The following is a 26526-nucleotide window of genomic DNA, read 5'->3' on the forward strand; positions in this document are numbered from 1 at the left end:
GTCGAGTAATTAACGCCCTTTTATCCTCTTAAAACTATTCAAATTAAATTCGAAGACCTGTGTTATCGTTGAAGAAGGGGGATGTGTCGCAGTTAGTACCATCGAAGACATCTGAAGTATCTACAAAGAGTTTTTCTTTAGCTCAGTACCGAATGAATCTCAATAACTGAACAATACAAAAACAGATCAGAATTATATGGTAAAAAAAGCAGCTCCTCTACCAGCATTTTGGATAAATCTTCAGTACTTGTCTCACTATTAGGGAGGCCTCAATGTGTATACTGGCAGCCTTTGAAGGACCCTTGATAAGAATAAATCTGAGCTGTTTAAGCGGCCAAAAAACTCCTACATAGTCGAGAAAAGTCTAGAAAACATTCAGAACTGAGTATGCTAACTTATTTCGCTTGTCCCACTCCAAACAAACAGAGTGTAATACTACGCTGGAAAAGTAATAGAATCTAAACCTTTATGATAAATGCTTGAAGGAGCCCTTCTTCATAAAACACTGACCATCAGATAGTGAATCCTTCATCGATTGCTTTCTCGTCATCAATTCCAGAGTATTAACTCGAGTAAAACTGAATCACTTCGTATTCTACCTTACTTTATTGATTCAAAATATCTGGTGTTGCTGTAACTTGAAGATACATGGGATGGGGGATTTTCAGAAGATTTTTTATTCATGTTTCAATGTTCAGTTTGGCTGAGATGAAACTAAGCAGCTATAGAAAGCTATAAATTTTTGAGGGAGTTATAAGAGCTGGGTAAGAGGTTTGGCCAGTATCTTGGTGCTGTTGTCTTTCTTGCTGATAAAATTTACTGCGTTTTGCTGTCCTACGTAATTTTCCTCCTAAAAATGAATCTTCACATTGTTTGAAGACTGAATTTGGCCATACATTGGAAATCAGTTCCAAGGCTGACAGGGAGCAGTTTCGATGCTGTAAATTTTCTTGCCAAAAATGTAAGATTTCTACCAGCTTATTGAGAGCCATTTAACGGCGGAGTGAATAATCTCAAAGGTGGTCATTACTCTTATTCTTCACTGATGATGGTGTACCGAGTGACTGATTGCTGAGGATTTGAGCTGCATTGATAAAGATTCAAGGTGCACCATAAAGCATTACAGAGAACAATTCACTAGAGCGATTTAAAAGCAAAAACTGGGTTGTTATACGTATTGTAGCTGAATTGATGGTTTTGAAGGAGAATTTAATAACGTTTCATGGTTGAGAAATACTGCAATCAGCCTGCAAGGCTCAGCCATGTTTGTGGATGAAGACTTACAGTTCTAAGTTCAGTTGTAGATGAGCGAATTAATTTCATTTTTATGTAAGTTTCGTAGTGATCTTACCGACATCTTTACTGCCATCCCTATGAATAGGTTTGACTAAGACCTTCAATATGATTTGAGAGGCTTTCAGAGTTAATTGAGCTTCATTAGAAACTTGTGAAAGCATGAATTCACTTAGTTTGAAGCATTCTTTGCCAGACCATCCTATTGATTCTCCCTTCATTATTATTTTATCAAGCATACCGAGTTTTCTCATCTATTTTTTCCAGTAGTTATTCGTACACTATTGAAATCAGTTTTCTTGAATGAAATTGAACAGAGAAGAACTGATCATGATGGAAAGAGTTAGAGGAGCTAGCTATATATATATATATATAGGTTTTTTTATTAACTCGAGTCAGAGGGCGACAGTTCTTCAAGAATATTGAAATATTATATTTTTACTTGTAAAAGTTTATTAGACTTAGAAAGACTTAGAAAGACTATTTTAGTTAAATCAAATAGTTCCTTGTTGGAACTATCTGCAGGATATGACAAGAAACTATATTAGCTAGTACGAGCTTAGAATATGCATGAGTTCAGTGTTGAAAAGTGTTTGTGATTCAAGAGCTTTTAAATTTCTCACAAAGCAGTTCTTGATAATGCTTTTCGTATGTATATTTTGGGTCAGGCTGCAGTTTTTCATCAATAGCCCTCCATTTCCAGAATCGAATCAGTTGCCAAGGGAAAGAATGAAGCAGGAAAGTCCCTCCTTCGCTGCTGCAAGTAGTTGTCCTGAGACAATGACGCAGATTGAAATCGAAGACACAGAGTTAAGGTAATCAAGTAACCCAAGACAAAAGTAGCAATTTTATATTGAGTTTTCCTAAGAAATATCATAGGGACGGATCCAGGGGGGTGAATTGGGTGAATTTTCACCTCTCTTTTCTGAGCAGTTATGTCTTCGATTCATAATTAAGTTGTTATCTGTTGTTTTTTGGGAGAGAAATGTGCAAAAGGGAAATGATTGATGAGAAATAATATTTGAAACGTCAATTTATCTAACATTGATGCCACAGACTATAAGTCCAGCATGCAATTTCTATGCTGTTGCTCACTTCGAGTGCTTTCTTGTCCGCCATTTTGAGTAATAATGCAGCGTTCTATTTTCAAAGTCCGCAAAATGTACAGCAGAATTGGCATCTATGACATTATATTATAACTTTTTTAAATGCTTTAGAAATTGCATTTCTGTGGGTGCCAAATTTGAAAATTCTTGAGAGATCATGTAAGGACCTCAATAATTGCTCCAACCTTTGGCGCTTGTTCATTCAATAAAAATCACCCCCCTTTTGAAAATCTTGTATCCGCGCCTGTATTAAATACTAAAAGATCAGGGACAACAAGTGTTATTTGCATAAGTACGAAGGATGATAGTCATCAAAGTGAAGCCCATGGGCAGTCATATTCAAAACGCAATGCATGGTTTTCAAAGGCGCGTCAACCAATTTATACTGTTATGAGAGAGAAAAATGTTATTACAGACTAAGCTAGACAACAGTTTTCTAATTACTATTTCTTATCGTATGAAAACAAGATAAAGAACGATCAATTAGGTATATAAAAATATCAATATAAGATTTCAGTAAGGCTACCATCACGCACAAGTTTAGATAATGGTATGCTTTGAATTTACAAGTAAACCTCTTAGCTCCTCCCATTAGCATGTACACCTCTGGTTACGCCCTACACGCTCTTTACCCCTTTGCTTAGTTATTTTAGCACTATTCTTTTAAATCTTATTATAGAAGTGTTCCTCGTAGACCTTTCTATACACTTACCATATATTCATAAATTAACTTTAGTTTAAACTATGTTTAGTTCTAAGATTTTCACTCGTATTACTCGTTATTGAGATATCACACTCAGGAATTTACTATTTCTTTTGGCCAATCATGATTCAACGATATTATCACATTGATTAGAGACTGACATCTGTCATAGAATTATTATAAATAGAGCTCATGTAATTAGTTCAACGCAGAGAGTAGAATAAAGATCCCGGAGCTCGTACCGAGAGCGGTCGTCCCATAACAATACCTTGCGCAATGAAAGGCATCCAAGCGATTGATGTCGTAGAATCTTCGTAGCTTTGAGCGCAACTCAAAAGGAGTGTTAACCAATGATGAGTTTCTTGTCTCTTGTATCAAAATGGCATTTTATAGAGAATTAGTTTTTGCCAAATATAGCTTTCTTAGTTACGTCGCGGTAATCGTTGGATGGATGGATGGAGGGAGGGAGGGAGGGAGGGAGGGAGGGAGGGAGGAGGAGGGAGGGAGGGAGGGAGGGAGGGAGGGAGGGAGGGATGGATGGATGGATGCTTTTTACTGAGTTTGTCACGGTTTTGCCGAAGAAAAGAGGCACCTCGAAAACTCCCAAGACTGATGCATTAATAGTTATAAAACTTGATTCTTAACGTCTTTGGACATGCTCTTTGGTAGAATGATGCGCCACCTGAACAGCAGCTATGTATTCTTAACAAATAGACGTCAGTTTTTTATGTGTTTGTCCTCTTATTGACGATAAATTGCGTAATCACGTTGTCAAAGTAGTGTGGATCTACGAGGCGTAGCCCCGATATATATTTACAGTTAAATTTATCGTCAATTAGAGGACAGTCACATAAAAACTGATATCTATTTGTTCTTTACAATAACAAAAACGATAAAAACATCTCATTTTTAGTGATCAAAACAACCAACACACGCTCGTTGACGTCAGCTTTATCTGTCTGTCCTCTTATTGATGATAAAAAAATAAACAATCAGCGCGCCAGAAATTTGTAAGTTAATATTGTAAAAAATATTTATTCAAGTTAGACTCTCCACACAGGATACGTTTATGCATCAGCGTATATACACCTATTTCAGAAATCGTTGTCGCGCCAAAAGCTCAAGCAACAAGCCAAGACCGCAGAGAACGCCGATACTTTTAGCTGTAATTAGTTTATTCATGGTGCATTTTCATTTATTGACTTCACAAATTGCTCAAAGCAAGGCTGCTTGAGATAATGATTAGTGAAGAGCTATAGCCATTTGCATGAACCATGAATAAATCAATTATAATTAAAAGTACCGACGTTCTCTGGAGCCTTGGCTTGTTACTTGAGGCTCTTGGTGCGACAACGATTTTCGAATCGAAATTTCAAGGACAGACCTAGAAACCTTGGATTATTTAACAACATTTAATGAAAAGTTCATAATGAAAAAACTAAGTTTTATAGAGAGAGAGAGAGATGACCATGACTCTGGGGAGGGGGGTTGGGGTATAGTTTTTGGCCTTTTTGGCCTCGTTTCGGAGTAACTAGTCACCAGTCCCCAATAACTGTCATACAAACTTGTATACTATGTTTAGATTCTTTCCCATTTTTCCTAACTCCTCTTTAATTCCTTTTCTTTCCTTTCCCAAATGTCACCCTTTGAAATTAATAAGAGCATATGTCATGTCTTTCTTGCATAAATTTACGCAGCAAGTTTTAATTCCACTTGTAAGACATTTTGCTTTTGCTACTATTATTTAACTGTAAATACTGAATACAAAATAGCGATTATTCACATCCTAAAATGAAAAGATGATCTCGCACATGATAATAATAAGAGACATAAGAATTTTATTGGACATCTTGACAGATATGTAGGCCTATTATGAAAAGAGGGTTCGTTTTTGAGCTTCTTGATTAGGACTATAAGGACCGTGATGCCTCATATATACTTATTTCAATAAAGTTAGTCACCAAAAACCTAGAAAGGTGTGATCGCTGAGAATCATGGGGAAATGTTTCATATCCAACAAGGAAAGCTTTTGACACAAACTGCAGCAGTTGAGGATGCTCAGAGGTGAGACTGTAACTGGTAAAAGATCACAAGTCCATCAACATTTATCAAGCGGTTGAAACATGTAAAATGTATCTACCCATAATCCTTGTCGGTCTCAGCTTTATAGCTTTTCAAGTGACCAACTTTATTGAAATAAGTGTATACAATCATTACACAATCATTCAGGCAATTCAGTATTATGGCTTATATTGAAGCTTGTGACTATATAGTTTTTTTATATTTCAAGACTACTATATATTATACAGGTGAACTCGACTTTATTCTGTTCCAGGAAATATAATCGAAACACAACCTCTACTTACATAAAAAGCTATGAAAAAAAGAAAAAAACACAGCAAACATCATAACCTACATCAATTGCATTAGACAGTCAACTACAATAAAAGTTAAATACGCCTTGTTGTGCGAGGGTATGAAAGATAACTTAGCCCTCGATTCCTGATTAACTTTGGGATTTGGAATTTGATTTTTGTGGAGAACTGGAGGGAAGAAAACCGGAGCTAGAACCCGGAGAAAAAGGCCCCGAAGCACAGGAGAGAACAAAAGACATAAATAAATAATTATCTTGACTTGAAAATTATTTTTTCGACTGATAAATACCATTTGAAATTTTAATACCTTTAAGAGGACTGTTGAATTTTGAATTTTGAATTAGCTGGGTTTATTAACAGACGATAATCATTCTGATCATAACTGATCAACTTATTAATATAAACACGAAAATTGATCAGTTAATGATTAAAATCACTTGATGATTAAAATCAGACGCCTTATTAATTATCCTTTCACTTTATCGCAGTTTCGCTTCTCGTCTGTAATGTGTTGGGGACTCATGTTAGGGCCAGAGGAGGATGGACTGGGGTAGGAAGTTCATTAATATTTGTATAGGTGATAGGACTACATGCCAGGGCCGTAACCAGGGGGGAGCACAGGGTGCACGTGCACCCCCCATAAAAGCTTAAGGTCCACTCCTCTATCTCCTTTTGCTTTAAAATAGCATGCAAATGTTTTGTGATTAAATGAAGACCACTTTCCATCTGCATATTGTAGCATTTTTAAGAATGAATCCAGATAACGATACAATCACATGTAGGGCAGGGTAACGGGGTTTTTGTAATTAGTAAAAAAATAGAAAACTTATCTGGCCTTCTTCGTAAAGTTTACGAAGATCAAAATGTTCTCAAACAGTAATCAAAGTGTCTTCATACGGACATGCACCTTTAATTGTAATTTCCGTTTTCCAAAACATATGAACAAAGACCTTGATGGAAGGCGTACAAAATGGCGTCCACTTCCACGATGACTATTTATACTTACTGTCTTTTTTAAATACATATTAATTACTGCCATTCTCTCCAACACCTATATACAACTCAGTTCGCACCTCACAAAATGGCGCTCCAGATTGACGTCACGTTATTTACTTCTCTTTTATGGACACAAGACTTTCAGGTCGCACCGGAGATCTGTTATGTGTCATCGTATCTCTAAAAAGAAAAAAAAATTCGTCCGCTCCTCCAATTTCCGAGTGCGCTTTTCAGGATGACTACGCAAGCGATTCGTGCACTTTAGACCCATTCGATGTTAATCTCCAGGTGTGATCAATGACCACTTTGTACTGCCCTTCTCACAATTATCTTGGACCGAGGCTAACAATAACTTTCTTTCGTCGGATTTTCTTTTTCTTGTTGTATTTCATGTTAGCATCGCATTCAAGATAATTTTGAAAAGGATCCATTGGAATGCTCTTCTCGTTCCTTAGACTTTCTCTATATTCGCAATTGGAGGCTGGGGGGGGGGGGGGGGGGGGGTTGGGGGGGGGGGGAGGGGGAGGGGGGATGGGGGCACCCGATTTTTTGACACGGTATATATTAATTTACTAAGTCCCCACTGGCGCACTCGCTCTACAAGATTTTCTCGCATTTTCCTTCTGTCTAGACGTATAATGAAAGTTTTTTTATCTATTTTATTAGGGAGCCATTATGTGAAGTTTAGACCCAATGGCAGGTGCAAAGTTAATATGGAAATAAGCTTGCTCACGACTTCTCCGTGAATAATTACCTTAGCTAGTTTAGTTTAGTATAAAAGCCAATAATTATTTAACATTGCAAACGTCACAGGGAAAAAAATACGTAAAAATATGAGGTTTTTCTTTTGTCTAGCTTCTATTTTGGAATTCATTTTGGTGTTTCATTAACTTTTTTTTCCTTCAAAGAAAACAAACATAAAAGTCAAATTTTGACTGATATTGTTCGCGAATGAATAATTGATCAGACATTTCAAAATTCACGACTATTCTAACAATAACGGTTAAAAATTCTAAAAAACTACCTCCTTTATGAAAATATCAATTTGCTATACATACAAACTCTTCATGTTTACACATTATACAAATAATATATCTGGCCGGTGAGTTGGGGTGGTAATCTTGTTTATTGTACACACAAAATGATCACTTAGTGAATTTTTTTACTCATAAGTGCTACAAAAAAATAATATAAAATAATCGAAGTTGGACGCGCCGCTTTAGCAAATATAAACGCTGCCGGTGCGGAAGTGCAAGTGATGAGGCAAAAGTACGTCCTGTCGTGTTTTTGGCGGCTTTCGACAAGGAGTAACCACTCCCACGATTTACCCTACAGAGTAGAATAAAAGTATCGCTAATTATAGTTGGAAAAGTGTGGATGATTTTAGTTTCATTTCTTGCATACGGCTCCCTACCAAGATACATATAAATATCCTATATATTCCATTTTGCTGTGTAGTCTAACGAAATAGACTTTTTTAAAGCCAATCCTTGACCTATGGCATTGTTTTGCACCAAATGACAAAATTAAATCTGAAAGTTGGTCTGACATCATTCTATCAGTCTAACACGAACTCCATGAAAAATAGGCTAAATCTAACTAGTCAAAAGCTAAACTTCCTTCCCTCGTTGAAAGTACGATGCCTGGTAAAAAAGGAAAGCGAGGTTTTCCTTACGGCTCGAGTAATATATATGAGCTTTTAGTATTTTTTGCCCAATTCATTACATACATCTTACACCTGCAGACATTACCTATATGACGTCACAAGTTAAACATCAACACCTCTCTGGATCTAGTGCGCATGTTCTTCTTGCTTTATACTATCTGTATCTCCCTGCATTTTGGCCCTATTGAATGTTTGATTTGTTAGCAATGAATTGATATTTTCCAGCAAGACGGCCTTTCTTCGTGTGTAAAGATATTTCCTAGTTCATATAGGGATCGTTGTGGTTTGATATTTATAGGCTTTGTGGCACGATTGTCCTGTACATTATTAAGCCGCGCTTAAACTCCGAGGTGATTTCGGTTCACTTTGCTCGTTGGTCTTTCTCTTGAAACGGTTCCAGTTTATCACTATTTGGATGCAAAGAACTAACTGTTCTGAAAATGGAAAGTAAGGATAAGGAGAATCCGTCGGAAGAGGCTGCAAAACGAACTGGTACTCGGTAAGGCTAGCAAAATGCAATAAAAGTGTTGTGTTTATTTTACTGATGATCGGCACAAAGTGGCGCATTCAAGACTAAGAATGTATGAGATACAATATCTCGATCTTGTGGCGTTGTTTTTACTGTACAAAGCCAATTTTTCAAGCCCTGGCTTATCGAAAGCTTGCATCGAATTTATGTTTAATCTATTGTATAATATTTGTGTGGACCGACTAGATTTGTAAATGAATTGGGGATTCACGCATTACTTACCTAATTTCGCTAAATGGCTCTTCTTTCCTTGCAGTGTTTTTAAAAAGACATCCCCAAGCGGCAAGGTAAGCCTTTCGTTTCCTGCTTATATTTCTTCTACAGGAATATTATTCAAGTAGAGTCTTAGGGTGTTGGCATCAGATCGCAAGCTTGTGTCGATTTTTATCCCTCACTTCCTTTCGTTTCTCGTTTGAATGACTTTGCGAGGCCCTACATCAATACTAAAAGTGCAAGCTAAAAATCCAATCATTTTTGTCGTTGGCCCACATTTTAAATTTTCATCAAGATAGCTTTAAGTGTATATATTTATATGTGTGTGTTTATAAGCACCTGCACGTGCAAAATAGGGTTCTTTTTGAACGATTGTTGTTGTGTCTGCGTTCACGAATTCTTTATGTTATATTTTTTCATTTTTAATGCTAAGATTTGCCAAGCGCCTAGCTACGAGGTTCGATCATTTTCCATCATGTTTAGCGCCAAATCCCATAACATCTTTCCCCAATATTGTGCCAATGATCTGGCGACCTCTGTATCCTACACCCGCCAAAATATTTCCTTAAATGTGGCTGGTATGAAATCTTTTGTCTCATAAAGCTTCTTATATTTCAAGTCTTGTGTACAAGCTTGTTTTATAAGCTATTATCATTCGTCCCAAGGGGCTATACCGATATGGAAATGTTATGCAAATTTCTGGTCCACCCATCATGAATGTGCAAAATCCATAATTATTACCCTTAGATGTATATCATTTGGAATTGCTTGATTTTTAAAAAAAATTCGACCTCTTTTCGCTCTTATTTATATTTCTCGTTATTGTGCATTTTTTGTTAATTTTCTGCCTGCCTTTTCAAGTGGTCTTTGTTCTCTGTTTCTGTGGCGGTGGGGATATGGAAAATACCTCCCTCACTAAAAAATGAAATTTAAATTTCACTTGATTTTCAATCATTACAGAAACCAACACCAAATTTTTTCATTATCAAAGAAAGGACTCAAAATGTAAATATATTACTTTTTATCTTCCAAAGTGCATATTGTATGTGAAGAAAATAATTATTCTAATTGACTTGGCACAAATATTTTTTATATCTTACAAATTTTACTTTTAACGTTGTCATAGGAATAAGTCATAGTATCTTGAGTACTATCTTGAAATATGCCTTCACAAATTGGAGAATTATTCCATATCAAGTAAGCTATATATAACTCTTCTGTTATCCATAATGTGAAGATCTTTATTTTGCCTTGAAGGTCTTTGGAATTCACCTTAGTTTGAGATAAGCAAAAAATTATAAAATTTTATATCAGATATGAACTTTATTATCAGATTCCTTTCTACATTAATAATTTGTCAAGTTTAATTTTTCAATGAATTTGTAGTTTTTATTTATTAATTATTGTCATTTTGATGTATTATTTACCAGTGTGAAAATAAGCTGTGATAATGGTAGGAATCTATTTAAACTATAAACTGAATATTTTTTTTACTTGATGTAAGAGAAGCTCATTATTTATATCTGAGTTTGACGACAATTAATTATCTTAGCCTTATTAATATACAGTAAAAAAGTTGTTTTTCTTTGGAATGAAAAATATGGGATGCAATAGTCTCATCCTGGTTGAGTGATGAAGCACAAACTAATCTAAGTCAAGGCTTTAGGGAAACAAAACAAAAGTTATGATTACATTGTTGTTTTCCCAGATCCTCGACTTGAATTGGGTATTTGAATTTTAAAATGTTTATTTGTGTGGAGAAGGAAAAATATGAGAATAACAACCCAGAGAAAAAATAATACTTTCAAGATGCAGGAAGACTACAAACAAGCAGCTTTCACTCTGAAATTGTACTTAGCATAATATTTATTTAAATAGTGAAATGTGGCTGATATCATAGCTATATTCAGTTCATATTTGGTGGGTATAAATTTTGGGATTATTATTATTTTTAAGGTAACTCACACGTAAAGCTGAATAATTTATACCCTTTTCTATATTATAGGACTCTTGAAAAATAGTTATTACTAACCTTAATGTTTGTCTTCAGACTAGATAAGTATATTTTATAATATAATAATAAGTACAATTTATTTCCTACATGGTATACTTAGCTTATGGGGCTAAAATTTTAAAAAAAATGTTTAGGTTTACTTGAGACATTTAGTTATCAAAATTAGTAGACGTATGTAAATGACATAGCTTGTTTAATTTCACTTCTTTGGAAAATATATTCTCCCCTAAGGAAGATTTTAATTATTTATGAATATATAACATAGGATTGCAAAATAAGGCAAATTGATTGGTTAAAAGCTATCATTATTTTCAACTAATTTTCTAACTCTGCTTTAAAATCGACTGCTAAAACCCATTTATCTCATGAAAAATTCATTGCAATGCTTCTAAATATAACTGTTTTTTTTGGACATAGAATATTTAGCACTCCAAAACATTTAAAAATTGAAACATGATTTATCCCATTTCTTAGTATTTTAAAATTTCAATTATTTTTATATGTGTATGTTTACATATCTTTTGATGGTTATTGTTTTTGATTTATGTTTTATCCACTTTAACATCTGAAATACTTACTTAGTTTTGACAATATATATGCTAAATAGCTAACATTTCAATGATCAGAAGCTAAATAAAATGAAGCATTTGTTTAATATTCATTAGTAAGCACTGCATTTACTTCCTACAGGGCTTAAAATAATGGTTGGTCATTGAACAGTGTCGCGCCAGAATTCAAAATTTTCAATTCTTTGCCTTGCTGATCATTTTGACCAATAATGCCAAACCAGAAATGGGTATGACCGAGCTAAAATTAACTTGGCTGGTGGTCATGACCAGCAACTTACGTACAGTCCATTATTTTAAGCCCGGTTTTTAGTTAACTCTCTGCCTTCAAATTCTGTTGTTTCTTCAGCCCTCATTTGGATATTAAATAATTATTATGGGAATAGATGTTACATAGATGGACTGGGGGAGAAAAGCAGGCTGGGTTCAAGTAATTTTTCATTTATTTATTCTCATTTAATTGTAAAAGTTCTCCTTTTCTGTTCATGTACTTAACATCACTTGTGAGTAGAGTTTGTTGTTTGTTGGGTCTCTCCCTTAATTCAAGTGCTTTTTCTCATGGTTTTTCCCCCTCCACTTGTAAAACTCAGCACACTAAATTCCAATTTGTTCTGTGTATTTGCCATAGCCTGACTTAGGTCAGCCAGAGGTTGTTTCATGGCTGGTTGAAATAGACTTTTTCATTATGCAGTTATATTAGATATGAGGACAAATTGAGTCCTTTGAAATAAATGTCTAATATTATGCATAAGATAGACCTAATTGCAAGAAGGTTGCTAACTTATATAAAAAAGCAAATTGCAAATTAGAATTTGTTAGCAATATATACCCTTCTACCAATACGTTTAGCAGTAAAATAATAGCTCTCCTGAGCAATTTGTAATGCAGTGCCAGTGCCAAGATCAATATTTTGAACAAATTTCTCCTAATTTAGGATCTTAGCATTTCGCTAATTTGATTTAGACAACATTCTTGCAATTAGTTGTATAAGGAGTGGAAGGCAAGAGCAGTTACCCTCCATTTTACAGGCGTTTTATAATCAAGCAACATACTGTAGAATATTTGATATTGATTACTCTACTCTAATGGTCATTTTTAAGATGATGCCCAAATACATGCCTTCCTTATTAGATAATAATATTTGCCCAGTCAAGGCATAGCCAGGGTAGAGTTGCAGCTCAGCATGCTGGGTTCTGGAATGTGTAGTTCCAGAAATCATCCATACCCACCCCACAGAGGAATTTGGAATTTCCGAAGAGTAGGGGGGTTAGAGAAAGAACAAAAATTACAGAGTTTGGAAGAAAATTGGAATTTCAGGGGGGTAGGGGGGTGTCTTAAAAAAATTCCTCTGTGAGGGGGGTATGGATAATTTTTGAAACTACACAATATTCCTTTTCTAAGGCTTTATTTACTACAAAAAGACACAACTATTCAACTCCCCCAGGCTGGCTTCATTAAGTTTGGAAATGATAGGCTGAAAAGGTCATGAACTATCCAGAGAGTCTTAGTTAACATTTTACAAATTACTATGCCATAAATGGTAGTTTAAGCTGGCAGATTTTGCCTATTTACTGTAGCATTCTCCAGTCCCTGACCCTTAATAAAACCCCTGTCCCCTTCCGCCCTTTCCTTGTCCTTTATAAAGCCCACACCAGCCCTATGCTTGAAATCCAACCACCCTTTTACACTGAATTGTTGCTTGTTCTTTAAGACATGATAGTTTTGAGCTCACTTTACCAAAATAAGGAGTCTGCTACGCACTAATGTACTTTAAACTGTGTACACAAATGAGTGTTGTGTTGTTATTTTTTTTAATTGGGAAGTGTATAGTACTTACTTAAACCACATTAATATGAGCTACTTTTAAGCCATAACTTCAAAATGCATTCCTATTTTTTGTCATCTTGATCGAATCAAAAGACCTAGTTATATATATATAGCTAGCTATAGTATAGTATTTATGTAGCTATAGTATAGTATTTATGTAGAGCTATAGTACAGAATGATACAATAGCTGCATAATGTTTTCCCCCAGCAATATACTGCTCTAGACCATGTTTGACATTAATGTACTTAGCAATGACAATTGTGTTTGCACTGTGAGCAAATATTTAATTGAAGTTAAAACACCAAAGTTTACTTTTGAATGTTAGTTTGGTTGGTTGAATATGAATTAATGGAGTGCTCTTAACCTTTCAGATAACGACATATCTTGGCAAACGAGATTTTATAGATCATATTGAACATATCGACCCTGTTGGTAAGTACGGTGCAGTAAAACCAAATTCTACAGTGAAGCATGAATCCCAAATACATGTGTGACAAATATTAATGTATAAATTTGATGTATAACGATATATTTCTGGCAAAAGTTTGCTACAATCCAATTTGATCAGTTGCTAGCCGTACCCTGGCTTTGACCATCCAGTTACAAGTGGTTGTTTCAGTGTATCAATAAATTTAAAAAACGTTTTTGTAGAGTCAGACTACAGGAAAATTTTCATGTACTGTATATATTTTGCATATCTCAGTTAGGGAAATATATTGTCTTTGCAGATGGTGTTGTTCTTGTTGACCCAGAGTATGTCAAAGATGGCAAAAAAGGTAAATATTTGACACTGGATGTACATGTTATGGCCTGTGCCAGCCTGTTTGCTTTTTAATGTGCTTGTCAGCTGTCACTGGAATCTTTTTTTTACATATATTTATATCATATACTTCTTGTTTTTTTAACAGACATTCACTCCTAAAAAGTAAATGTGTTTTATACCAAAAAATTAAATTCAATGACCTTAGTCAACAAGGGCTTTTAGAAAAATGCCCTTTTTGAGTAACATTGTACCGTAAATAATTTATAATGAAAAGGGTACTTTAATGAAATTAAAAAAAATATATCATAATAATTTTGATTGGATCAGTTGCTAATATTATTCTTATACAAAACTAAGATATTTAGAAATAAAGCAGAGAAAAATTTGACTAACAAGGATTAATTTAATCATCCTATACTTGCGAATATTTGATGTCAAACTGAAAAGCCATTAAGTCGGGTTTACTTAATTAGGAACTTAAGTAGCAAAACACTATTAATTAAAGGATAACATCAAAAATTCACTGTTGCATGTTAATTAATTCCTCCTTTTGTTAATATTAATTTGCTGTCTAATGATTGCACACCATATCAAGTTGAGTTGACTTCAAGAAGACTAAAAGTTTGAAATCTCACTAAGAGAATTAAATTTACAAAAAAGTAGAAATGCCTTGTTTTAAAGAGGACATATTAGATAAAGCATGCAGGCTTGTTTCCAATCAGGACATCAATTCCTGACCAAATTGAAATTTGGAAGTTGGATTTTGTGGAGGAAGGAAAACAGGAGACCAGGAAAAACTTTCAAAACACAGGAGAGAACCAACAAACAACTCTACTCACATACATAAAACACCAAGCCTGACAGGAATTAAACTGGGTTGGCATTGGGGAGAAGTGTTACATTAGCAAGCACACCAGCCATGCTTCCATCATTCCTTTCCTTGCCCTGTATATGTTCTGTATTTTTTGCTATCAAGCTATATTTTGTGCTATCATTCCTGTATGTGTTCTACACTGTATGTAAATGGCTGCCTTCATTCTTCATTATTTCTAGATGGATTATGACTTGATTTTGATGGATTATGACTTGACTTCAATACTCTTATCTAAGAGGCCAATGTACAGTATAGAGTTTATCACATATAAAAAGCTGTTTAGTTGATGGCATAGCTATTTTTAGGAGTTATGCAATATTATGATGAGCCCATACATACATAAAAAACCATCAAAAAAGTATCTGGTATTATTTGAATGATTTATTACTCACTAATAATCTGACTGGAGAAAAATTTTCTTATAAAGCCTATGTTTGCAACCCAAAAGAGCATGTGCTATTTTGAAATACAATACTCACTGTATTTAGGTGTAATTTTGGTGGAATAAGTCTATTATAGTTGCAACATATAGTGAATCGTTTAATGAACAGAGGCCACAAAAACCACATACACTGATAATGGTTATCCATAATAATCAATATTCAAAGCAAAGCACATGTTCACATACATAACGGCGGCTTAAAACACCTTGGCTATATTGAAGGATGGATTAGCTGTGGTAAGGAGTTTAGACTGGCAAAATAATAGCCTTATTCCAGGAATTTTTAACAACCAGAATATTTTTTGTGGTGTGCTTTGAATGTTTCATGAAAGCGTTTCATTTGGATATTGTATAGTTTTTTGACTTAATTATTACTGGTTCAAAGACACTTTACATTTGAACTTAGTTTATAATCATGTACCTAATGGCTACTAGACAAATGCTTCTGCGGTAAATCATTTAAAAAAACATTATTCAAGTGATGGCAGATCATAATGAGGGAAATGTCTAATTTTTTATATTAAAAAAAATCAATATGACACACCCAAATTATTTGTTCTAATATATTTTGTCTTTGGTTACAGTGTATGCACATGTTTTGGCTGCATTCAGGTAAAAATGTATACATAAACATCATAGTTTACCTGTGGTACGCTTGATGAGTAAAACAAAGTAGACTGTACATGCATGCTGGGGTTGGCAAGACACGAAAGAAGTTTTAGGAGAAGCATGATGCATATTGGAGTGCTTCTTGACTTTTCTCCAGTGTTCTGCCAATCCCCAAGTGCTTCATAACTGCAAATTTTTATTTCTTTCATAAGATACAAATTACAATTTTAGATAGGAATGAGACAAATGAAAGTGTGTGCGCGTGCCGTGTGTCAGTCAGAATGTGAGATTTCTAACAGTTGTTATTTTATAATGTTCGATGGTCTAAAGCCATTTTGATATGAGGGGAATATTTTATAAAATAACTTTGAGGTGCATAATTGCCATCAAAGCAGGATGGTCACATCACTTTTAAAATATTATAATTATTTATACAGTAGTCTGATGCTTTGCTGTTTTTATCTGTTATACAAAAGCTGTTTTTGTTTCTAGCTACAGGGCTTCTAGGCTTCATTTTGTGGGTCAGGGTTGATTCTGTAGCCACCCCCCTTTGGAGCTGAAAACTAATAAGAATAAAGGATATGGTTTAACTTAAAAAGCCACTCTCATTTCAATCATTCTGGTCGACCAATGGTGTTCTAGAAGAGACATTGTATTTACCTGTTGACTATTCTGCTGCAAAATCATTATATTTATGTTGCAAATGATTTTAGATATGGAAGAGAAGACTTGGATGTACTTGGTCTTACATTCAGGAAGGATTTATTCTTGGTAAGTTTTACCTGGAATCGTCAACACTACATTATTTTTTCCTACAGTTTTAGCTGCCATTCACAGTCACACACAACTTAGTTGTACAGATGATTTTCTTGACATGATGGATTTAAATTTTTCGTAATAAGGTGTACAGTAATTAAATCGAATAGATAGCACTGTGTTTAATGATTTGAGTGGAAATAAGATAGATGGTTTGATAAGCAATTAGATTATTGAATGAAATTTAAAGATACAACTACTTGCAAGAACGTTGTTATACGAAAATAGAACATTAGTAATTTAGTGGGATAGGAATTATATTAAAAAACAAAAGAAGATCACTGAAGCTGAACCTTTTCTTTTGTCATTTAATGTATTCCTTTCTCACTAAATTACTAATGTTCTATTCTTGTATGACAAACTTCTTGCAAGTAGGTGTATATGAAATACATGAATTGTGTGATTGAAATTGCACGGAATGAGGTTAATTGATGAACTGAATGAGATGGATGACATTAGATGAAACAGAATACAGGGGCTGTGAAACACTCTAAAGGGGGGGGGGGGGGGCTAAGATTGGAAAATATGAGAGACTAGTAGGGGAAAGGGGAAAAAGAGGGGGGGGGGGCTGTAGCCCCCCTGCCTAGCCCCCTCTGCGGCCCCTGGAATAGGATGGAACAGGATAGAATAGTGATGTAATAATGATGATGGTGATGATGATGGTGATAATTTATCGGTAATCAAAGGAAATCCATTTATTCAGGCAACAGTCCAAGTTTATCCACCCAAACCAGAAGATCAAAAGCCGATGACAAGATTACAAGAGCGATTGCTCAAGAAGCTTGGTTCTAATGCTTATCCATTTAAATTTGACGTAAGGAAAATAAATTATATTGTCTTGCTTTTTTTTAGGATATAGATCTTATTAGACATCTTAGGGCAGAATACAGGTGGATATTTTTTGAGTCTGCTTCTCTACAAAATACGAAACAAGAAAAAATGTCCACTCATATTCAATCTTAAAATATCTAATAAGTTATATATTATCCAACTGAGCTTACTTTTTTACCTAAAATTAGGAAGGCTTCAAAAACATTTTTTCTTTGAGCTAGTTTTCAAAACCAGTGTTTTACTGAACAAGATAACCCCGAGTACGAATATTGCAGGATATTTCTACTTGCTCCAGGCTTTCTCCTGCTTTATTAGTACTCTGATTTAAATAGTTAGATAATAAAAGGTGTTCTCCAGTGTTCTATCTATAACTAAGGTGAATGATTGATTGTTTCTTCAGCTTCCCCCAGGCTCACCCTCTTCTGTCACTCTACAACCAGCACCAGGAGACACAGGAAAGGTAGGGCAAACTTCACACTTAAGTGTTTCACTTAAGTGTTTAATAAGTGTTACCAAGTTTACACCAAGTGTTATAAGTGTACCTACTCGTGCGGAGAAGAGTAGTATATTTCTAATACCAAACCCAGTTTGTGAAGGGCCAGACTTGAATATGTAGGAATCGTTTGTGGCGTCCTTTTATACATGGGATCCAACCTTTCTGTTTTGAATTGAACAGACTTTGGGAAGCCATGAAAAAAGTTGTTTATGAAGATCCATTGGCACATTGAACTAGCAGTCTTCTAGAGTAAAAAATAAATATTCCCTCTTGAACATAAATATCTAAGAAAACTGTTTGCTTTATCTACAGCCTTGTGGGGTTGATTATGAACTAAAGACTTACGTCTCGGAATCTGCGGAGGAGAAACCACACAAAAGGTAATGATATAATTAACAGTATACCCTGCCAGACCAGGGGATGGGTCTCAGGAAAGAGCTCAACCTAACTCTGCATGAGTGAACGCAGACAGTTACACCTGCACCTGTGAACATCACCCCTCCACCCACCCTCTTCTCCCATGATATAGTGAACAGGTGTATACCATGTCGAACCTGGCCATGGGTCTCTGGAAAGAGCTCAACCTAACCCTGCATGGGTAAACTCAGTCAGTAACATCTTTGAACATCACCCCCACCCCCCACCACCACATACACAGACAAAGGACATAAATAAAGTGATAAAAGACCCCTGAAAAGCTGCATAACACTTATGCCAAAATCGTTAGTTTGCTTCAATTTTTTAAACATTGTTTCCTGATGATAGGGACACAGTTCGACTTGCAATACGTAAACTAACTTACGCACCAGAGAGACCACAGCCTCAGGTAAATATTTATTACTTGAGTTGTGTATTGCTTAATATTTACAGGGAATAACTAAGATAGCTATCTAGCTAGCTTGAATCTGAAGTAGAGTGACGGTAGTCTGATTTCTTCTCCTTAAACACCAAATGTATTCAACCGGCAAGAGCCAATTCCAGCTAAAGCAAGTAGATGACATAAATTGGGGAACTAAACAGTATAAACGCGAACTTAGCGGCACACAAAAAGTGTTGCTGTTTGCCATAGGGAGGGGCTAAAGCCAGCCTACCAAAAGTACTTATACAATTCATTAGCCTGCACTTAAACGGTCTTTTGCTTTAAAAACTAATTAATTTAATTAAATTATTTTATTAAATTAATATAGTGGTATTATCTGTATCTGCAAGAGATCAAAGTAATGTAATGATAATTTGAAATTGCCTGTCATTTTGCAGCCGTTTGCTGAAGCAGAGAAGGATTTTATGATGAGTTCATATCCTCTTCATGTAGAAGCAAGCTTAGACAAAGGAGTAAGTGGTGTCTTACCTAACATTCTGGTGCAGAACACGCCTCTTTATGTTTTACTTTTAAAGAAGACTCTCACTACTATAGGAAGTATTGAGGCGTACAAGTTATTGGTACTGTCTCCTCACTTCACAAAAAAAAAAAAATGAAATGACTGAACGGGGGTGCTTACCATTTAAAACAAACCATCCGGTTGGGAATTCATTCGCTAATGGTAAGAAAAGAGCGGGAAACTTTGACTTTCGAAAAATGGTACACGCGTCTACCAAAAGAACTGGATTACTTCAATCGCAAGACCAAGTTTTCTGATTGGAATGATGCATACCAATTGTTTTCCATATGGAATTTCCGGTTTTTAAGGGTAAATGGTAAGGACCCTAGATCTCTATGGTGACGTGGTATTGTGTCACATCGCATGTTGTCTGGGTTTTTACTTTTGTAAAACTAATCTATACCATATTGATGCCAATGAAGAGACTCATGTAATGCTTATGGTTTTCGTTTAGTTATACTACCATGGAGAAACTATAGCAGTGAATATTCACGTGTCTAATCGTTCATCCAAGACATGCAAGAAAGTTAAAATAACAGGTATTATTATATATGATTTGCTGTTCATTAACCTCATATTTAGTTCACGGAGGTTTTCGTAATGTGCCCGATGCAAAAACGAAGGCTTCTCGTGGTCATTTTAGAAGGAATATTGGACAGCCTTTAGACTATTGGACTTGCAATTGTCGAGATATTTACAATACTAAATATTTTGTTGTTGTTACAGTTCGACAGTTTGCAGACATATGTCTGTTTTCAACAGCTCAGTACAAATGTCCAGTAGCAGTGCTAGAATCTGAGTAAGTAGACATTGTGTCGTCCTTTCTCTTAATCCTGTGCATCAAGTAACCTCTTTCGCTTTGCAGGCAGTTTAGGGCCGTATTTTGTAAGTGTCTGGTTGTATTGATTACATGGGTGGATCCATGAAGATCTCAAAAAGTGTTCGTATGTTCACAACATTAGAACAACAGAATCAATGTTTTGCTGACCATCACGTGATGTAAGTCATAACATATTGGATGGAAAAAATTGGATCTCTTTACTGCATGAGGAAGTCAATTTTTCGTATAAAATGATTTCATTTTAAAAACTGTTACTGCCATTCAACATTGGTACTGTCTTATGTTCGTGCAAAATCTCTCACACACAGAACCTTACGAGGTTCTCAGTCTTTCCAGTAGCTCAGTGGTTGAAGCATCCGACCGATATTCGGAAGGTCATCCTATCCTATTGTTTATGATTTTCTTTCAGCTAGAGACAAATAATCAATAATTCCTATACTGTCAGTCTTTCTTTTGCAAAAATCAATGACATTGAATCAACTGCTACGCTTTGCTTTGTCATTTATAAATGCACTTTTTTACAATAACTTACAAATTTCTCGCGCGCTGATTGGTTATTTTTTATCATCAATAAGAGGACAGTCAGATAAAGCTGACGTCAACGAGCGCCCGCTCTTTCCGTTGGTCGTTTTGATCGCTAAATATGAAACGTTTTGACCGTTTTTATCATTTATAAATGTACTTTTTGATGTGGCTTTATTGTGCTCTAGGGATGGTTTCCCAGTTGGTCAGAGTGGTACTCTATCCAAAGTTTATTGCCTGACTCCTCTTCTAGATGATAACAGAGTAAGTATGTCTTTAGTGGTATCACAATAAATTGTCAATAAACGATAGTAACAAAAAGTCATTCCAGTTAAATGTTTTTCTGTGGCTAACTCGCCCTTTGGATCTTTTTGGGAAATTGACAATAGTTTTTCTAGTATCACAATTACATCACGCATATTAACACGTAATGATAAACATAATTTGGTACGAGCTAACTGAAGTAACCATGAAAATGACCATAAAATGACTTAAGGCACGATTACGTGGAGCAATTTTCTCTGTAACTTGTCTCACAACACGTCAGTTGCGGCACAAGCTGCAAGAGTGCTTACACAGTGCAAGGGAGACGCAATCGTTGCCAAAAGTAGAAACGAATTGTACTTTTCGCAACGATCGCTGCCACTTGTCTCACGGCATTTTTCAAATTGCGCTGTAGGTTACACGCTGCAATGCTCCATGCCGTTGCGAGATACGTTCCAGAGAAAATGCTACGTGCAGTTCGCTGGTCGTAAACAAAAGCAAAGTAAAGAAGAGAAAATTACGATGAAAAAAGATTTGATGACAATTTAGGAAAGAATGATTGAATTTGATCAATTTTCGAATTTCTTTGCAGGACAAGAGAGGACTTGCATTGGATGGCAAACTTAAACATGAAGACACAAACCTAGCCTCATCGACCACGTGCGTATATTCTGCATATCATTCAGTAGTATAGACTTCCAGTCATTACCTTGGACGAAGTGTTTTTCCATTTTAGACCATGTGTCATTCTCTTCAGAATAAGATTCTTTACTTGAGTTGTATCCATATTCATTTGTCTTCTGATGTGCAAGCGTTAAACAAAGGCATGATACTCTAGGGAATGACACGTAGTCTGTAATAGTAAAGGGTTATGCCCAAGGTAAAGATGCCAATAAAGCTCTTTCATTCCCTATTTATATATCTTGTTATTTATTAATGTATGAAGAGTGGGGTGGGTAATCACTTGATGCATCGCTACTGTATCATATACCTCGTATCCTCTTCTACCCTGTGTTTCAGAGGCTCGAGGAGGAATGGGGCAACCCCCCCTTACCCCATATATGCATCGCTACGGTATCATATACCTCCTGCTATCCCCTTCTACCCTTTGTTCCCCAGAGGCTCAAGGAGGAATGGGGCACCCAGGGTAATCTTCTTCATCAGCCTTCGCACACTTCCTTTTAACCCTCTCATATACTTGGTGTTTTTCTACAATACAAAGTCTCTAGTAAGATACTTTGACATATGTTTTCTACACAGACTTGACCCTAATATACCAAAAGAGAATCTTGGTATCATAGTACAATACAAAGTCAAAGTGCGCATTATCGTGGCGTATGGAGGGTACGTATTGGCAAAAGCTAGACTTCATTTATTTAGTATTTGTTTAGTTACAAATTCGTCAAAGCAAATGAGAAATATAAGAGAACAAAATGTTATAGCCTTTCAAGGCTGTCAAATCTAAGCCATCAACAATAAAATACGACAAACCAACACCCAAGTCAAAGATATTGTTTGATATTTTATTGTCTTTTTTAAATGATATTTCTTGATTGGTATTCCTGCAGGGACTTGACATTGGAATTACCATTTATGCTTACGCATCCCAAGCCTATTGAAGAACCTACCCCACCACCCACACCATCCAAACCTCCAAACGAACAAGCTGCTGCCGGTACGTATTCTCTTGTATTTGATTTAATAAAGTGGTTTTCGTATGACTGTGAAACATCAAGGCACTCTGATATCTTGCGCTACGGAATTACAGTGCTTTCCAATTACTTGCGCAATAGCATACAATTTGCCGTCTTGATAAAATAGGCTTTTGGCGCAAATCTTTCCATGACATTGTCGGGAAACACAAAGCTTTCAAGGGCACGTGCCTATGGAATGTCATGAAAACGGCTTGATTGACGTCCACCAAAACCTACTTCCTGGCGAAGACGATTCCGCGCGTGTGATTGAGAAGCTCAGTAATGGCATCACCTACAGCACGCGATAATATTGCTAATCCACTAGAGTAATAGTGCTGGAACACGGCACATTTACGCTCGCGGCATTACACGGCACAGATCTACTGTGAAGTTATTCGAAACTTTCTCTTTGTGTGGTATATATTAATCGAAGCATTTTTTGCCCATAGGTGGAGAAAATTCTGAAGCATCCGCGGCAATTGATCATAACTTGATAGACTTTGATACAGAGTAAGTCGTTATTCTTGGAATGCATACACGTATGACGTCATAGCCATCTTGTTGGTTGAGTTTAACGAAAGATTTGGTCTTTTTTGATATATCAGCCAACTTGGCGGCCATGTCCTTTTTATTCTCATGAAGGGAAGCGACGTATGGAAAAGTCTATGTCGCCCTACCCATACTATCTACTGTCATTTCTGATTATGTTTTTCTCTTCTTTTTTTAGCGGTCCAGACAAACACGATAAGGATGATTTGATTTTCGAAGATTTTGCGCGTCTGAGACTAAAGGGGACTGATCTTACCGAGTCAGCAGATGCGTAAACCCAAGATTACCGCTGACTGATCGTTTTGAGTGATCGTTTTTTTCACGCTAGCTATGCACGTAAATACATGAGGTGTTTTGATGGAATTAGTGTCTGCGAGTAACGACTGGCAATTAATCAACGATGGTTTTTTTAAATTTTACAGTTATTGTAAGAGGTTAAATTTTTCGTTTAGGAGTAAGAAAAGGAAACTTCATTTGCATCTGGTAGTGTTGAAATCGACGACTATGTTAACTCATTCAGCTAATTTTAACCCTTGTATTATGTAACACTAGCTCTCTATTCTACAGTTCGAGAAGATAAGTGTCGTTTCATAAGTATGTTTGCTTCGTGACCATAATGACCTTGTTAGAAAAGTACCAAGCGTTTCAGCATGCACAAAGATGGTATGTAGAATAATTACCCAGGAGATCAGAATGACTCGAGTCGTCAGTTATTGGACGATAAAAAGGTTACCAGTTCGTACATTTTTTTTGATTTAGTTAACAACCTAAACTTTCGTCATCACTCGACCCATACAGCCACCAACAGCTCTAGACAACTATACAAGTATCTCTATCTGACAAGTCTAAGTTGGTAGTTCGCTTGAATACATCTCTACCAAACTCCTGAAGTTAGGTCTAAAGTAACATTTAGTCATTGCGGTTCAATTCTAAGTTCATATATAAAAACAAGCTATCAAAGTTAAAAGTATTTCACGAGACTTTATTCTATATAAAGCTTTGTCATTACAAGTTTTAAGATTATAAGTATGATAATCCTATTGAATACCAGTCGTGTGATTCCCGTGCAGTGAGCCAAGAAATGAATTGCAGTGTCTGAAGTTGCAGAAGTAGATGTTTTAGGACCTCCAGGGCGCTTAGCTACTTTGCCTTTTGAATTTAACGCTTTTTCTTTGGTTCAAATCCTTTCGTCCGTCATTTTTGTACTCCATTCAGGTACAAAGTGCTTACCGATGCCCCTTCCTAGCAGTAAAGTTTTTCGCATTTCAATTTCCTCTAAGGGAAGATAAGAATGGGCGTAATGTTTGCCTATATCAGACCACGTGTCATTCCCTTGAGTATTATTTCTTTGTTTGATACGACTCAAACAAAGAATCTTAATCTCAAGAGAATGACAGGTGCTCTGAAATGAAAAAAACATTATGCCCAAGCTAAAAAAGGTCTATTACACTACTGGCGCAAAAATAAGTGCAGTGATTGAAACATCCATAGAAGCGAAATTCTCGTGCCAGGAGGCCTAAAACGTCTGCAATCTGCTATTCTCATGAATCTCATGACCATCCTCATACCTTTAAAAATATTAAAATTCTAAAATGATTTAAGAAGTTAATTAATATTGTTCTAAATTATAAATCGTTATTCATATAGAAATAATTTTAGATTCGATAACAGATAAACACTCGGGTCTGTGCAAGTAAACTGTTAAAAATAGTTTAACCTGCAGTTGAAAAAGCTCTTCTTACGTTCAGTTTCAATGTGAGGCATTGGAACTTACCGGCGTTTGCATTGCTACGCGGCCACCCCAGACACAAATTGCGACGTGCACTTTGCAATAGACTGCCGTCAATCAAACACGTTGACGCCATTTACACGCGTGTGATTCAAAAGGCGTCAAAACTTCGGTCGATTGTTTACAACTATTATGAGACACTCACCGGGCCTATCCGGGCCGATCCAAACGCGTGTAAATGACGTCAACGTGTTTGATTGACGGCAGTCTATTGCAAAGTGCACGTCGTGATTTGTGTCTGGGGTGGCCGCGTAACAATGTAAACGCCGGTAACACAGTCGACCAAAAAAAACACTTCACCGAAAAACATTGAAAAAAGCATTCATGTATTTCACGACAAACAGAATCGATGTCAGTTCTGTTAGTTAAGCTTTTGTTGAGCTAAGGTGGAGCTTTACCCAAGTATTGTATTAGGTCTGTCCGCGTACAAAAACGGTAATTAACTTACATGGATGCTAAATGTGAAGGGAGCTATTCAGGTGCCAGTATCAATACAGTATACCATTTAAAAAAGCAAACTAATTCCTCTTAGTAACAAAGAGTAATATGGATGAGTATAATAATAAATGAAGTATTGTTTGAAGAAAAAGGGTTGTTTAAATTAGCGGAAACAGATTTGCAATTTGAGGAAGAAATGAAGGTTAGGTCGTCCCAACATATTACCCTTCTTCTCCCTCAGTAGGACATGGTGCATTAAGTAATGGTGAGGTTGTTAATGTCATCCTTCTTCCTGAGGTGGTTCATTAATGCCATCCTTCTCCCTGAGGTGGTTCATTAATGCCATCCTTCTCCCTGAGGTGGTTCATTAATGCCATCCTTCTCCCTGAGGTGGTTCATTGATGTCATCCTCCCTGAGGTGGTTCATTAATGCCATCCTTCTCCCTGAGGTGGTTCATTAATGTTATCCTTCTCCCTGAGGTGGTTCATTAATGACATCCTTCTCCCTGAGGTGGTTCATTGATGTCATCCTTCTCCCTGAGGTGGTTCATTAATGCCATCCTTCTCCCTGAGGTAGTTCATTGATGACATCCTTCTCCCTGAGGTGGTTCATTAATGTCATCCTTCTCCCTGAGGTGGTTCATTGATGTCATCCTTCTCCCTGAGGTGGTTCATTAATGACATCCTTCTCCCTGAGGTGGTTCATTGATGACATCCTTCTCCCTGAGGTGGTTCATTAATGTCATCCTTCTCCCTGAGGTGGTTCATTAATAGAGAGTTTTAGATTTACGTTCACGGCAAACGTGAAACGTCAGTTGAGCATATAAAAATTATTTTAAATAGCTTAAAAAGAATCGCAAAAAAGTCCAAGTAACAGAAAAACAAAAGAGTATTTACTTTTGGTGAGAAGGTTTTTAAAAGGTAAAGTAA

General features: G+C 36.0%; 2 protein-coding genes across 2 annotated transcripts in view; one reads left to right on the plus strand and one right to left on the minus strand.

The window, feature by feature from the left end:
* The window catches only part of LOC116300305 (DNA-dependent ATPase/E3 ubiquitin-protein ligase HLTF), a 48464-nt gene extending 39257 nt beyond the window's left edge, over positions 1-9207 (minus strand). The window contains exon 1 of the mRNA XM_089028314.1: positions 8891-9207. The gene's annotated coding sequence lies outside the window, so the exon portion shown is untranslated. The remainder of the gene's footprint in view (positions 1-8890) is intronic.
* LOC116300307 (beta-arrestin-1) lies at positions 8264-25747 on the plus strand. The gene is made up of 19 exons (XM_031709145.2): positions 8264-8638; positions 8925-8955; positions 13661-13721; positions 14018-14065; positions 15953-15980; positions 16691-16748; positions 17497-17607; positions 18025-18084; positions 18433-18500; positions 18886-18946; positions 19378-19452; positions 19954-20038; positions 20226-20298; positions 21051-21126; positions 21719-21786; positions 22387-22470; positions 22695-22801; positions 23270-23330; positions 23548-25747. Exons 1-19 carry the CDS (start codon positions 8580-8582, stop codon positions 23642-23644), a joined length of 1311 nt encoding a protein of 436 aa, XP_031565005.1. The 5' UTR covers positions 8264-8579; the 3' UTR covers positions 23645-25747.
* The last annotated feature ends 779 nt before the right edge of the window (positions 25748-26526 follow it).

Source organism: Actinia tenebrosa, unplaced genomic scaffold (assembly GCF_029948245.1).
Source record: "Actinia tenebrosa isolate PJP-AT-01 unplaced genomic scaffold, QUT_ActTen_1.0 PGA_scaffold0__85_contigs__length_37466705, whole genome shotgun sequence".
Classification (NCBI taxonomy): Eukaryota; Metazoa; Cnidaria; class Anthozoa; order Actiniaria; family Actiniidae; genus Actinia; species Actinia tenebrosa.